Here is a 16,277-nt window from a genome sequence, read left to right as displayed (position 1 = left end):
TCGGTGAGATACGTTGCAAGAGATGCGTACTTGACTTTCTTAGGTTGTACATAAAAGTGAATCGAAAAAAAAGTGCCAATTTCTTCAACTTTCTGGGATGATGCGACAGCAGCAGCTGTAATGCCCATATATGCAATGCAATGCACAAGTCCCATATTCGCCCATATATGCCCATACATGCACATGTATACCCATATATGCCCATATGGGCACATACATATAATACAAATAGTCATTAAAGTCAACAAATAAATAAAAGAGAGTTGTGTGGATTAGCGCCCAATCAATACTTGATATTCTAACTAAAATTAAGAAGAATAATTAGAATTGCTAGCTCAGACATGGGTGTAACTTTCAAACAACTGTCCGAAAACAAATAGCCTATGGCGAGTTTAGGCGACCACTTGCATGCCAAGCAATTGGTACGTGGTGAATCATGTGGAGTAACAGGTTTAGAAAACATGAAAGAATGCGGTGGTTCAGGTTCTCGAATTGCTCAGTGTGAGAATAACGCAAGAACCTTTGTGAGCTGCACTTTGTTCTGGTCATTCGTATAGTATCCTACACTAATATTAAAGATTCGTTTTCCTTTCAGCAACACAGGAGCATAACTTCTTTCTATCGAAGAGAAATAAAGCATAGCAGCTGCTGTAAAGAGCACCAACATCACTGCAACATATTTTATTAAAAATGTGGCCTTCGGTAACTCAACAAACAGAAAAAGAAATCGCTAACAGAGACTTTTGATGAGAAAGACTACGAAAATTACACGGCGAACCATTTACGGCACTTAGCTCTGAATCACTTTCCGAATCTTTTTGTATGGAGGAACGATACACAATTCTTGTAATCCTTCAATTATTTTTCATTTGAAACAAAAATGAGACCGCAGGGCATATACCTTTCTCGAAAAGTTTTATCTTCAAAGAGCAAACCACGCCTTCTTCCACATTTTCTGTTGTCAGTGCCTCCTCGTGAGATCATCGTACTGGACGAGCATGGCCAGAGGCAGATTGGCTCCCTGGGACCCTACAATGAAGGAGCCACAATGCTGCTGGCCTGCGAAGTGGAAGGTGGTGAGTAGGAGCGCGTTATTGTGCCAAGCGGAAGCACCACGAACTCTACACCGCACTTTCCTGGGCCTGCACGGACACTCCTGGTAGCTTGCTTGGGGGGGGGGGGGGGGGGGGAATACGGGCTAACTGGATGCACAGGCTGGCTGTACAGAATAGTTTAATTTCCTGAACCAATAAGCCGGGGTCCACCTCCAACGCCCAGATGGGTGTGAGCCACATCCACCAAATGGCCTAGTTTGCTCTCATTATGTAGAACATTGGCTTACAAATCGCAGCAAGCCAACGCACAAGTTTCCAGTACCCTTTTCGTCCTGTATAATGTATGCTATGCAGCTATAGCAAAGCGAAATCAGAATTGTTGCCAATTCCGACCGGAGCACTCCAGAAGACATGACAATGTCCCTGCCTGCCTAAGTTCGTCCAGGGTTGGCGAGTAGTCTTGTCCCCACCTGCAGTGTAAATCCATACACAATGTTTAAAGTGTCGCTTTCCGACAACATATCCAGGTGACCCTCCGCCCAAGGCGCTTTGGTTCAGGAATGGTGAGCTTGTGGACGCAAGCTTCTCGGTGCTGCGACAGCAGGGCGTGGTGCGCAACGAGCTCCGGCTGGGTCCACTGCAACGCCAAGATCTTCAGTCGGAGCTCGAATGCTCGGCCTCCAACAACAACCTCACGGAGCCGCTTACTAGCCGCCTTACCATAGAGCTGAATCGTGAGTCCCTTCGCTTCTCATCAGAAGTGGTCCCTTCCTGTGTGTGATCTTTATGATCTTCTGAAATAGCCACCCTGCCAACAAAAGCCTCCTCCGTTGCTCTTCAATCACGTTTTTCCGGCTTGTGCCAAAATACCTACCAAATTTCTCATTTTTAACATTTCGTCTGATACCCCTTCCACCCCCCTTGCCGCCAAACAACATTCTTCTTTCTATGGTACCCACTCTTCCGCTCTTCTTGAAGTTACGGATTCCTCATTACTTGACGCCGAGCTACCTACGTGATACCAAGTGCGCTTGAATTATCTTTATAGGCATTACTGTGGTCATGTGCTAGAGCTTCACTGCAAAAAGCTTCTCCTGGGAGCTTGCATGTTTTGTACTCAAAAGCTAAAATCTGCAGCCCAGTTCGCAACGATGACATCAAATTGCTGCTCAGCTGTCTTCGTTCTTGACGTTGTTGTGATCGTCGTCGACGCAGCATGTAATCAAAAATTAATACAGCAGGGAGCAGCGACACGAACCTGTTCCATTCGAGTGGAGGTCAAAGGGGAAGCTGGCAAAAATTTACAATTAACCGAAATTGCAACACATCAAAAGTTTAAATCCCAGCCATCTACTTCGTCACCAGAGGCGCCAATACCAAAAGACACCAAATCCTTACTCCAGAAGGGCGTGTTAAATACAGGTATGGGAGCGCATCGTAAGATAAGTTTCTTTCTAAAATATAAATTATCAGGAAATTCGTGACACTGCTTAGCTGCAGTTCTTAACACGTATATAAATTCGTCCACGTATAAATTCGTAACACGTATATAAATTGTCATTCGCACCGACGCCTTCACGTCATACGCCTACTACGACGCGTAAGTCGCACCCCAGAAATCTGCCAAGACATCCATCGTCTAGCGGCACGCATCCCGCAGCAAATCCGTATTGAGTGGGTCCCGCGTGACCTGCTGAGCGCACAAAGCCGCGCAGATTCTGCGACCCGCCTTTCGACCCCAACCTCGTCTTTGCCTCGAGTCCTCACTCTGGATGACACCACCCTCTTTTTAACAAGAAAGGAACACCTCCGGCGTCGCACACGTGCTCTAATCCCTCCGTGTGCGGTAATCCTCCCCCGTGGTCTTACCCGTGCGGGGGAGGATTGCGGTAATCCTCCCCCGTGGTCTTACCCGTGTACCCGCCGCGGTGGCTCAGTGGTTAGGGCGCTCGACTACTGATCCGGAATTCCCGGGTTCGAACCCGATCGCGGCGGCTGCGTTTTTATGGAGGCAAAACGCTAAGGCGCCCGTGTGCTGTGCGATGTCAGTGCACGTTTAAGATCCCCAGGTGGTCGAAATTATTCCGGAGCCCTCCACTACGGCACCTCATTCTTCCTTCTTTCACTCCCTCCTTTATCCCTTCCGTTACGGCGCGGTTCAGGTGTCCAACGATATATGAGACAGATACTGCGCCAATTCCTTTCCCCCCAATACTAATTATTAAACTTACCCGTGCAGAGGAGGTTTCTCTTCGGAGGATACGGATCGGGGTTGCCCTAACCCCAGCCGTGACACGCAAGTGGCCGCAATTCCAAGATTTATATCCCCGCCCCGGGTGTCCAGTCTGCAAGATCAGAGATTGTGAGGCGGATATCCATCACCTGCTGTGGGTTTGCCCAGCGCTGAAGCCGACGAGAATTCGGCACCTGGCGGCAGTGGGTCTCTCACCGAACAATCCGGATTCCTATATCGCTCGGACACAGGGACCACATCATCGTTCACTACTTGATTTCATTAGATCAGACAACCTTTTTTCATTTATTTAAGCGTCGTCCTCATCCCTCATCTCATAACTTTTATGCCCTGAGGCAATAAACATCGCTTTAAAAAAATCTTGCTCGTTTATTTCAGGAGCTAAGTCAGCAGCTGTGTCCCTAAAGGGAAGTTGGAAGGGGTTCTGGCAAACAGAGCCCCAGCATGAGCTAGTATTACTCGTAATTTTCCTTTACGTCTTTTGATTTATAGGTCTTCGTTAGTATAGCCTCCGATTTTTTTATCTTGATACTCTTTTTTTATTGTTATTTTCCAACGACCTTCGAAAGACGGCTGCAGGCTCTAACATTAGCGCAGCCGATTCATAATGAGGTTCTCATTAGAATCGGTCCAGATCTGCCATCGTCTTTCCTTTAAAGACAAATATAAAGAAAACAGAAGCGCAACAAGGCAAGCATTGACCGGTTATTAATTAAAATTCCTTCCCTACATGCGCATCTCACATTAATTTTAAATAGCTTACAAGAAAAGCTACATACATGTGTGCAACCTGGTGGCTGGTTCTTCCAGAGAACAACATTCAAGAGATTATCAGCTGGGAGACCTGAAAGAAATGGAGATCGCAAAGTCTGTTTTTGAACAATCTGCTATTTTTGCTGAAGTTGCTAAGGTCAACTGTACCCTTTGTCGCGCCCTCACTAAATGGGAGGAAATCTTCGGCAAAACAAGTCAAAATTATTTCTTTGCATGCGCTGAATCTTTCCACACGATCCATGTTGCAAAGCCGAGAAATCATATCTCGGTTCCATGACCGATGCCGGCTAATTATATAGCAGCCTGGTTTGTAAAATCCGCGGCAAAATATTCATGTGTGTCAAATTTTATTACCGAAAATAACAGGCACACTAACTTGAAAAGACTCTTAAAAGCTTAGAGCCATGTTACACTCTGAGCAATGTTAATAAAGGTGCTGCATGATGTGTCTAACATGCCACTCTGTTGTTAACGGCAAGTGGGATGACGGCAATGTCCGACATGCCCGGACAAAAGTTGCTCTTGAAGTCCCTGCAGTAGTAGCACTTCAAGCTATGGTGACCCTAGAGCCTTTTTTAACGAAAGTCACTTGAACTTCGCATAGACAACGGACTAAGAATATCACCAAAGCTTTGCGGTTAAAAACGAGTTTGTGCGAAGTTAATTTGCATATAGAAAGGTACACGTCCTTTGAAGGGCAGGTGCAAAACGCGAAAGGAGAAACAATAGCTATAATGTAATCTGAACGAGCTTAACGATAACCGCTCTTACTGAAAGCAGTTACTGTTTACTGGCATGCCGTCAACGGTCCGTTCTTTGTATTATATCTCTTAGCTTTTACAGCGAAAGAAATAGCTTTCGCTGTAAGGGTTGAGAGAGCTGCTTATCATACGAGTCAGCTGCATAATGCATTACAAGCACCTCTTTCACACGGACGTTGACGGACGCGTCACACGTCATTACGTGATTGTGCTCCCGTTGCGAACATTGTAGTAGCCCAGGTTGCCACAAAGTTTCTACGTCTTAAAATACTATGGGTCTCAGGCATTAACAGAGGACAGCCAGCAGCATGGTGACAGCTTTCGCTTGTACTCTCCTTTTTTCGTCTTCTTTAAACAAACAAGCTCCATCCACACTATTGAAAGCAACCTTCCTTCTTTATTCTTTTCGAAGCCATTTATAACCCTCTTTCCCCTGACTAACAACTGCAACTTTATTTCGAAACAAGGTGTACAAATACGCCGCAAGGACAAGTGAAAAAATATGGAATGCTGTGCGATCGCGGGGAATCAGCGTACTCACGTCACAAAGTAAAATACCTGCACAACAGGTTCCATTTTACCACAACTGAAGGCAACTTCCTCCCTTGTTCTGAAATAAAATTTCAGTTGTTAGTCAGCACTAGTGTACTTCTTTTCCTTTGCGTCTTCGTTCTAAGTGCTCTTTCCTTTCGGTATAGGGCGGCCAGCCGGACATCACCCGATTAACCTCCCTACCTTTTCATCATTAATGTGTCAGACTTATCGACGGATCCAGAGCGAAGCGGAAGATGCCTTTCAAAGAAGGCCGCTCGGCCACTGACGTCGACGGATTCGCATGACATCGTGGTTAACAACCTTGCACCCGCTAGCATGACATCACAAGGGGGTAGAGTCTGAAGGGGATTAACCACGGCTTAATCCGATCAACCGCGATATCATGGTTGCTAAGGGTTGCTAAGGGTCCTCCTTTGCCGCTTCGTTCTTATGTTGCATCTGACTAGAGAGAAAAGCCGTTAACAAGAAAAGCCGGCACCCGTTCATCCATGTCACGAAAACGCACGCGGCACACCTGCCACGGTGGACAACCTGTCCATCAAGTCACTGCACGTCAACGCATTGTTCGGCAGACAGACAGCCTCCCAAAGAACTATCTTCGCGAAAATGAGCCTTACGGGAGCTCTGGAAGAGCAACTTAGGTCGCACGTGGCCGCCGTGACAGTGGCGCATCGCTTAACCGCTGCACCACTGCGTCGGTAACGGTACGAGGGCTCCCCGCGATCTATGAATCAATGAAAGAGAAAGAGTACTTGCCCGGGAGGGATCACTAATACTATCGCATCGTTCTTTTAAGAGTGGGTTAAGCAAGGTAGCATTGGGGGCATGCTAGTTGTACATATTTGTTATAATTAATGGGTTACTCTAGGAATTACACGACACAAAACGAGGTAAGCAGTACAAGCGCATGGACTGTTTTAGTGTGCACTTTTTTCTCAATAAACCCACTTGTATGTGCGCTTGTCCTGTGCACCCTGTTTTGTCCCCTCTAATTCTTAGTGTGGCGCGTTAATTCCATCAAAACAGCGGGTTAAGCACCGTCCAATTTTTTTTTCTCTCTCTCTCTTCACGCACCCGCGAGCCAGTGCACAGTTGAAGTAAAAGCCGTCGCCTTGCTCCCATAGCTTCCACTTCATTGTAAGAAACTGTGAGGTGAAGCATAGCCATAGAGCATAATTTTCAAATTTCATTTTCGATTAATTAAATAAAAATTCAAATTATGCGGGCCACTTCTGCAGGCGAGCACTTGTTCGAGCCGGTCTCCCGATCACTCTGTCCACATTGGCCTTCCGTGCAGTGAAGCCAGCCGAGGTGGAGGTGACGCTGCCAGCGCTTTCCCAACCCTTGTCCGGTGGCGCCGCCCTGGTGGCAGGCGAGGTGGTCGAGGCCCGGTGCTTGGTCAAAGGCGCCCGGCCCCTGGCTCAGGTTGCGTGGTTCAAGAGTGGCCACAGGCTGCAGCCTGACCGCCTGCTGTCGCGAGAACCTGGGTCAACGCTGAGTGCCGTCAGCTTCGCGGTGCGTGCCCAGGACAACGGAGGCAACCTGACGTGCCGTGCCGACAACCCCGACCTGCCCGGTAGCGAACTGAGCAGCACGGTGGCGCTCGATGTTCACTGTGAGTGACTTCCTGCCATACACGCGAAGTGAAGCGCTTTCATGTCATTTTTATCAGCAACTTTGTCAGCGTGTCGTATGTACTGTACTGCTCAGAAGTCTTTAGGCTACACTTTTCGCTTTTGAGTTGTAGTGTGAAGCACTCACGGCATTCATAAAGACTAAAACGCCTTGAAAGGTGAGAACGCTGGTAAATTTGTCAGAATATAATTAGTCGACCATTCCAAAGCTTTTTATTCCATCAATCGCGGCGTATTGTCCACCAGATTACGAGTGTCTGACGTTGCTCGGCCTGCATTTAGGATAATTCGTAACTATTCATTTAATAGGGAGAAAGTGGCATGGGCCTTTGGTTGTTTTCACTACCTAATGTGACTGACATCGGTGTTACCCAGGGTACTATACTCGGGCCATTATTTTTCTTAATGACAGGCTCCTCTTTGAAATCCTAAATGTGGTCCAAAAATTGAGTTTTTTGAAAAATTGTTGTGTCCACTTGTGCGCCTCGTTTTTTATGCTGTCCCGACGTTTCGTAGCTGAAATCGACCATACAGTGCTCTAACAAAATTTTTCATAAACCACAGTGGCTCTGTACTGTGGAGAAACGCTCGAAAAATGGACGTTTTTTCCGTTAGTTTTCTTCCTAGATACTCACCTTGCGGAGTAGATGTCTTCAAGACTGTTTTATCTATTCTGATCCCGTTTATTTTGTTGCACTCCTTGGACCATAGTGCCGGCAAAGACATTCGTTGTTTCTCAAATTTTTTTAATTTTTGAAGATCTTGCATGAAATTTCCTTCTCACTGTAGCATATGTAAACGAACACTCCATCGCAAAAATTCAAAGCCAAAATGGGTGATTCGCGATAAAGAAAATTCTTAGAATGTCTTAACCTGTAGCGTACCAGTAAAGGAACGCACTGCGCATTGAACCAGCCTTCTGGTACATATTGTTAACTCTATAACCTTTTGTAGAAGATACAAAGGCAAAATATATCGTAAAAACTGTTCTGTAGCATAATAGTAACATTTTTATCTGTAGTGTGGTTTTAATTATCTCGAATATGTTAAAGAATTTCATGTAAATACATCAAAAAGTAAAAAAAATTTGCTGAACGCCGCGTCCACTTTTACATACACACATGACGTCCCTAAGTGTTTTGGCACCTCTTCATGCATTTTATTTCCTGGTGACGCTACAATTTTGTGTTCTGATAAATCTCTAGATTATTTGGTTAATACCTTCAACGATGATGCTTTTAGAATTGCTGAATGATGCCGGAATAATACGCTTCACGTCGGTGCGCTGAAACCAAGTTGTTTTATTTCCCTATCAACACACACATACCATTTCATTTATTCATTTATTTCCTCAAAGGTCTCTTCGAGACATTACATGAGAGAGTTGGTAGTTTTGGCAAACAAAGTTAATAAATTATCTTCCTATATTTTTATGGTCCTAACTATTGTCCTTAATTCTATTATCGTTTCAGTGGTCGATCAAAATATTTCTCTTGGTGTCATAATAGATAAACGCCCAAAACTTCGAGAGCACATTTCTTCTCAAAAAAAAAAATAGTCCAATGGGAGAAGAATACTAGTCAAATTACGGTTTTACTTCAAGTACGCACACTAATTTCGTTCTCGTAACCCCTCACTGACCGCCATGTCATTTAGTGCATCCAATCGCGAGCTAACAGTTACATCACGCATGCATTATCTCTGCAACATATTCGAAACCAAGCTGTTAGAATTATCACGTCTAGCCAGTTTATGTGCAGTGCAGCACCATTGATCGGTAAATATAAAATATTGTCAATTTCTAATTTTATTATTCACTTGGTATCTTAATATACGAATTTCACCATAAGAAGTTGCTGCTTTTCTTACCAATAACCAGCTTCCTCAACTCAAACACACGTGTTTTGCGGCCAGGAACAGCTACTAATTACTTAATCCAAATACCAACTACGGCAAACACACTACTATATTATGTGCCACATCACTATGGACATGCTTTAATAATTGTCTTAAAGAATCTAGTTGACTGCGTGTGATCAAAAATTGTCCTCATTCTTTTCTTCTTTCTCGTGTAAAATTTCCAGCTGTTTATTGTGGGTTTCTATGCCCACATTGCATTAAATTATTTCTGCTAATTTCCCTTTTTTTTTTCATTTTTCACAGAGTGACTGCTGCTTCTTTATTATTTGTATGTATTTAGTAGAGCTGACAAAAGTTTCCTCCTACAGTCATTAACTCTGTGACCTCTTTCTGAATTTTCAGTATGTGTCGTTATACCTCTCACGCAATGAAAACTTTTCGAAGCTTAATAAGTGCTCCACTAATAGGCTAAAAAGCAAATCATGTGGCTTCAACACTCCTGGCTAAGTTTTCAGAACACAAAAGCCAAGAAAGAACTCGATTTCTTTGAATACTAAGCCCGCATACCCGTGTTCTCTGCACGCTTTTTCGCGACCTACGCAGTGCACCCTTCTATACCAGACTGGTCAGTAAAGCTTTGTGCTGGGCGAGCTAGTTCATTGCACTATTAGGAATGCATACAGCGCACCCGAAAACTGAGGTTGTCCGTGTGCTGTCCTTTGTTGTCTGTGTACCGCTACATGCATTCCCAAATATCCAAATATCAACGGCAGGTCGCACCTCCAGGCGCTGAGTAAATTCAACTTTGTCTAGGTTTTCGTGTTCGAAAAATTCTGCGCGTATTGGTTCATACGAAAATCGCTGCAGGCTGCACGGCGCGGATTTTCGCGGAATGTGTTGAGTGAGCTTAGGTTTTGTCGTTGTGGCGACGCAACCGATTCACTACCGCTAACGAAATGAAGATGTTATCAACCACTTGTTAGGAAACGGAGAATTCAACAAGAGCCCTCTACTAACTTCTCCGCACTATTCACTCTTCAAAGAAGTTCGTGGTTATCCCTTTATCAGAATTAGTGTCGCGTTCGAATTTGCAAGCAAAGCTTGCTTGACAATCTGCTATTACGTCCTCCAGGCGGCCGCCCCAATTCATTGCAAGTAAAGAAGCGAATGCATGGCTCACCAAATGTAAAACAAAAACTGGAATGTGTGGCGTCTTTTTACTGCAATTTTTACGCGATATCGGCGCTGTTTCTGGTGAAATATGTCGAAACCAGCACAATGGCGAGCAGTTGACGCTGTGTTCAGCTTTTACTGCCTTGTGGGCGGCATCCAGCCGGCATAGAGATCTTCTAGTTTGTTTCTCCGGTGACCCTATCATCGCTTTGTTGACCATTGTACACTGGGTTCAATCCTGCCGTTCCGAAAAACAATGACCTGAGCTTCATAACTAAGACCGAACTATCCTAAAACGCTTGGAAGGAGTAAAATATACCGGAACAAAGCATGCCTCCAGGGAGAATCGACGAACGGAACTGCATGATGACACAGCCGCTCAGCAAACGAAACAGTAACGTTTGCTCTAGCTTGAATCAAATAATCCAGGATGTCGGAAGCTGTCCCATGGCTGTACGGATTATGTACGCAGTTTTCCGATCCGTACAGTGCAAGACTGCGTGCATCCATATTGTGCCGTTGTCAGATGCAATGCGTAGGCCCGACGAAATCCCAAGAGCGGGTGGCTTCTGGCGTTAAAAAGCCAGACAAATGTCAAGTTGCGTTGTTTCTTTTCTATTTTCTTCCATATATTAGCGTTAACTCCGAGCCACGCCTCACCTCTTAAAAGAAACCCAGAAAACAACCGCGGTGAAAACAAAAAAAAAGTGTTTCCTGTGGCATTTTGCCTACGCTGTCGTGTACTGCAAGGTACAGTAGACGTTAAAGCTTCTTTTATTTTATTTTTTGTACTGGGACTGTTGCGAAACGGATGCAACAGCGCGTGCTGTGCTTGCGGTAGGTACACACGAGTCGATCGAGCAATATGCGATGCCCGGGGAGCACTGTTTGGAAAACGCCCTATTTTGTATACGTGGGGAGGAGGAATGAGAAGAGGTGAGGGGGAATTCAGTACCAGTCATATCGCTGGGCGCATCAGTAGTCACGCTCCCGCTATTCCAAAAAGCTTCCATGAGAGATGCCAAGAGCGCTGAAGCAGCTGCTCTTTCTTTGTGAATCCTCGGTCGGAGGTTTCGCGGCTTAAACCGCACCTGCGGTCGCCAGACATAAAATCTTCCGTCCGAGGAAATGCCGCTTCGTACCCCACATTCACGCACTATATATTACATTCAAATATCTGCACGAGAACAGGTGCATTCAAATATGCGCAATGGCTGAGCGGCCAGCTGTCAGTTCAGTGGCTTCATTTCTGTCAGGCATCCTAGAGGCAGGCTTATGACCAGAGCCGCAAATATTGGCCTCTGTGGTGCGTGCTTTCTTCCTCCCGTATCTCTATTCTCCGAGCAACAGTCGCTTCTACTTAATGCTCGCTCAAACGCCCAGAATATTTACTCCTTAGTGGGACGACTGAAAGAGTAAAAGCAACGGTGGCAGGTGTTTCATCTCTCAAACTACAGTCCCAGTTATCCAGTCTTTTCCTCCGTCGCCACTTTTCTAGACTGTGTTTATTTCACAAATTTTATTATTCCAAACGGAGACAATAACCATGTATATGCGCACCGCCATCACACACGTCTCACAGCATTGGTCATCATTTGAAATTTTAAAGCCAACTTGCCCGTACGACTACGTTTTCCAAGTCATTTTTTCTCCAAGTATCAACTGACTGGAACGACCTTCCCCATGAAATCGCAGCCATCACCTGTCCATCACCTGTCGCAGCCATCACGTCGCACGTGTCATCATGAAGAAAAATGTTATACAGACTTATGCTATCCCCACGCCTTACGTAATACCCCCGAAAAAGGTGGTCTTTAAGGAAATATAAATTAAGTGGAATGAAAAACCAAAAGCTATTTTTTAACCGTCATCCACAGGAGCTTGGAGCGGAGGAGGGCACGACTATGAAAAATTTTCCGGAAAGGGCTCGAAAACTTTCGCACTCGATTGTCGGTTCTCCGTTGCATGTAGAAGTGTAATATTTGGCTCAGATGTTCAAGACAACACATCGTAGTGATTTAGCGAGTTTACTTTCCTCAGAATGTCTTTCAAGGCCCCTTTAACTTCTCAGCCAAATTACGTAATTACGAAACTACCGAACCATGGGGGCGCGGGTTTCTCGCCCCTAGTCATTGATCCGTTGTTTTCCACTTACCAGGTTATCCAGTTTGCTTGTTTTATTTACAAAACTCAATTCTTTCTTTCATGCCTATCACGAATACATCTTCTACCAAGCGAAAATTACTCGCACGGTCACGTCTTTGTCTTCTTCATCACGTCTATGTGAATGTCACGTAAGAAGAGCTGAAACAGCAAGCAATAGCGGTGCCGTTCATGTCGTCGAAAGAGGGAAAATTAGACACGAGATTCAGCTGTCGAAATGACTCCGAAGATCAAAATTTGGATAGGTGTTTTGGTCCCTGAACAACTTCTTGGTGCAACGCTTCAGTGTGCGATGATCAGTAAGGGTGGCACCGTGTCATGAATCCTTGCAAACGTACAGGGTCGATAATGATAATGACTTAAAGATGAAGCATCATCTTGTTGACTTTCTGCGTATCTAACGGTGGGCGCCATAAGCTACGGGCCTGAACACACTCCAGCGAGAGCACCGGTCGCGCCCAAGCTGACCTGCACGTTCTTTACTAATACTGTGCAGTATATTTATTCAGGTACCCTAATAGCCCGAGCCGGCACAACATAGGCACGAGAGAAGAAAGGGGAGGAGAGGATGGAGTAACGATTTAGAACACGCAGAGCAAGAACGCATTCAAAGCACGCAAAAATTGATAGTTTCTACATAGACCAATTTGTGCATATAGACATTTAGACAACAACCCTAACATTCCACAGTGTTTAACAGAAATTCTTGCTGGACAGGTGATTGTATTTCCTCAGACGTTCTAAGAGAAGAAGCGGTGCTTAATTGAAAGCACCTTGCGAATAGTACACACGCCTGCTAATCTGTAGAATCTTGTATCTTCACGCGTGGCTGCGCAGAACTTGTTCAGTTTCATTCTGCTGCAACTGCGTTAGCTTCGATTGAACTAAGTCAAATTGCATCAATCAGTAAATGGCTGTGATAAAGCACTGCAATACTAATCGAAAGCACACCCTCGCCTATGTCCATGCGCTTACGCTTGGCCTCATTTCACAGTAGCAAGTCGCTTCGAGCAACTCCTCTGGCGGGGATTTCAGCCGGACACTCGGTTGCCTCAGGAGCACGGTGACCTGAGGCAACGTCGTACTCTTCGCAACCACGAAGAAAGGCAAACAAGGGGCCAGTGATAAAAGCAGCCAATACTAGCCAACCAAAGCACAACAACAAGCATCCGAGCGAGATGCCTGCAAACAAGCCCCGAGATTGAAACCCCTCAAGCAACATTCCCTGCGGGATCAGGCAGCCGGACGCACGAAGATGCCAAAACTCATGTTTCATGGCACGAACAGCGAGACACGAAAGCCACGCTCGCTGGCTTTGGCGCAAAGAACGCATATGCCTTGGGGCCCGAGTCCGATTTCAATTTACGCGTGCATTTCTGGACGTACAACTTCTCGCACGACGTAGCAGACATGAGTTCTTTTTTTATTTTGTGTTATTATTCTGAACGACTACAGGCCAGTGCCAAAACAGCATAAGTCTAAGAATAAAGTTCGGTCACAGTTGATTCTTTTCTGTCTACTGCTGTGAATGGCGCCGCAGGTGCAGAGTGTGAAATGACATGAAGCATCCAACAGGCATGCGTGTCACGTTATTATGACTGCTTCCATTTTGTTCTCATCATGTCGCTGGATATAGAACTGCGAAAATAAATAACCTTTCACAAAACCTTCTGCAAAGCTTCCTTTCTCGGGCACCGTCTCAATATAAGCGTTGCGTTGATAGCGAGCACCTCTGTCTCCCAATAATCATGGTTTCATCATCACCGACGCTTTCATTATAGCATAGCCTTCGGTAGTATGTGAAACCTATAATAGTTGAAGCTTGAAGCTTGGAATTGTACTCCACATGACCTCCTACGACGTCATACGCAGCTATTCAAGCTGTAGTGCCTCCTGATGTTCCCTTCAACCTTTTGTTAGGAAACCAGCGCACTGGTTGAAATACACTGGTCACTTGCACTGCTTTTTCCTGCAGCCAGTCATGAGGCAAGGTGCTGCCTCGCTGCCTACGGCTGCCTTGTCTGCGGGTCTCAATTTTAACGCATCAGTCCGTGATCCGCCCTGCCACGGAATAGGTTCTTGAAAATTTGTTTACGAAATTAGTCGTAATCTTTACAAACTTTTCTGAGCCTTTTTGATCGTCCGTTGCCCGAAATTTGATTCTCACGGAATATTTCTGGTGCCCTAAACGCCCTTGTTTTGATAACAGCATAGCTGGCCCTTAGTAATTAGTTTCTAACATAGCAATGTCGTTATAGTTCAGAAAAATGCAGTGGGTACGCCTTGCTAAATGAGGCTTGTTTTTCTAACACCCTCTCCACTTACCAATGCTGTTCCGCAGACGCACCCCAGATGTCGCTGGTCGCAACAAACTTGCGACCACGCGTCGGCGACAATGTCACTCTGCGCTGCGAGTGGAAAGCCAACCCTGGAGTAACCGATGTCTTGTGGCGTCACGATGGTCAGCTACTGTCGTGGCGTGGTGCAGTTGTGGCCATGGGTCCCGTGACAAGGGCGCACGAAGGCTTGTACGAATGCTTGGCCTCCAATGAGCACGGCGAAGGCTTCAGCAACCAACTCCACCTGTCCGTGCTTTGTAAGTAGCCGCGTGCTTTCTGAAGTAACAGCTGAGGCCAATGGACGTTTCCTATAATGAACAACTTAAACCAAGTGTCACTCCACGCAGGAGCTATTCTATTAAATATTGTTTATGCATATTGTGCTAGGAATATTGTGTCCAAATCATGGATGGAGGTTTACCAGTACCCCTCAAGAGAAAGGTGTATAACAGCTCTATCTTACCGCTGCTCACCTGTGAAGTAGAAACGCGGAGGTTAAGAAATGGTTCAACTTAAATTGAGCACAATGCAGCGAGCTATGGAAAGGATGGTGATGGAGGTAACGTTAAGAGGCGGGAAAAGTGTAGGGTGGATCAGGGAGCAAATGTGAGTTAATCACACCCTAGTCCAAATCAAGAAGAAATGAGCAAGAGCAGGGCATGTAATGTGAAACCAAGATAACCAATGGTCATTAAAGGTAACGGACTGGATTCCAAGGGAAGGCAAGCATAGCAGGGGGCAGAAGAGAGTCAGGTAGGCGGATGAGATTAGTAAATTTGCGGGGATAAGGTCGTCGCGGCTGCCATAGGGCAGGATTAATTGGAGAGATGTGGGAGAGGACTTTTTCCTGCAGTGGACGCAGTCTGGCTAGTGATACTGATGATGGTGGTGAATATGATGTTTGCGTTCGTGCAGTTTTATCAATCTGTGGAAGACTTTTAAAAGGTCATCTCATCTGTTGAAGCAGATATACCCACACTAAGCGACGGAAAGCAAGTTTAAACCACTAGAAGCACCGATACGACATCTCCTGGGTGGTATTCGATCTGACCGTTAATATCTTGCATGTTTGCGCATTCTCTTATAGAGTGGCTTGCCCGGGCATTGATTCTGTCCTCTAGAGCGAGGTAAACTAAAGCAGTAGAAAGACGAACTACGAACGATGGTGTCATTGCTCCACCTGTTCAAACGTCCAAACGTTTGGTCTGCATAGAGGTAACAGTGTGAACTGCTCTGCGGTTGGTACGGAGAGAGTGAAACGACAATAGGCTCAGTGAAAGGCATGCTCGGAAGCCGGCTGTTAAACCAAGACGGTTGCTGGAACCCTTCTTTTTTGGCGCTATACGTTTGTATTTACAGCTTTTATGCGCTGGCTAGACCGAACACAGCTCTGGGCAGTGCTGGGGTCATGTCTCATTGTTTGCATGGTTCACGCCGTTGCCTCCTGAAGGGCTCCTACTTGCACGCGGCAGCAGTTGCGCACACTCAAGAGCTTTCGGAAGACTGGTTTATCATGTTTTATTCGACCCTTTATGACAGAAAGATCGCGAACAATTCTTATCGTCAAAAATAATCGATAAAGCTTGATGTGCTTGCATCGAACGCTTTAGCTCATACAGCGCTGTACCAATATGTAGAAATAGAAGCCTATTTTCAAGATCGTTCAATGTAAAATTGTGTTTCAGAGGTCAATAATAAACCGTAGGAAA

General features: G+C 45.5%; 1 protein-coding gene and 1 long non-coding RNA gene across 2 annotated transcripts in view; one reads left to right on the top strand and one right to left on the bottom strand.

Annotated features, from left to right (window-relative positions):
• The window catches only part of LOC144094586 (neural cell adhesion molecule 2-like), a 54,581-nt gene that overhangs the window by 21,325 nt on the left and 16,979 nt on the right, over positions 1 to 16,277 (top strand). Inside the window, exons 2-6 of the mRNA XM_077628505.1 lie at positions 1 to 3; positions 966 to 1,076; positions 1,583 to 1,789; positions 6,697 to 7,014; positions 14,571 to 14,825. The exon at positions 1 to 3 is cut by the window's left edge and continues 357 nt beyond it. Of these exons, the coding sequence (XP_077484631.1) occupies positions 1 to 3; positions 966 to 1,076; positions 1,583 to 1,789; positions 6,697 to 7,014; positions 14,571 to 14,825 (894 nt within the window). The remainder of the gene's footprint in view (positions 4 to 965; positions 1,077 to 1,582; positions 1,790 to 6,696; positions 7,015 to 14,570; positions 14,826 to 16,277) is intronic.
• LOC144094587 (uncharacterized) lies at positions 1,565 to 14,685 on the bottom strand. Its single transcript, XR_013306524.1, has 3 exons — positions 14,555 to 14,685; positions 3,287 to 3,400; positions 1,565 to 1,692 (listed from the first exon to the last, which is right to left on the bottom strand). It is a non-coding gene; the product is annotated as an uncharacterized LOC144094587 (long non-coding RNA).

This window comes from Amblyomma americanum, chromosome 6 (assembly GCF_052857255.1).
Source record: "Amblyomma americanum isolate KBUSLIRL-KWMA chromosome 6, ASM5285725v1, whole genome shotgun sequence".
In the NCBI taxonomy this organism is placed as follows: Eukaryota; Metazoa; Arthropoda; class Arachnida; order Ixodida; family Ixodidae; genus Amblyomma; species Amblyomma americanum.
The sequence above is the reverse complement of the archived record's forward strand: the minus strand, read 5'-3'. Positions and strand labels throughout refer to the sequence as shown.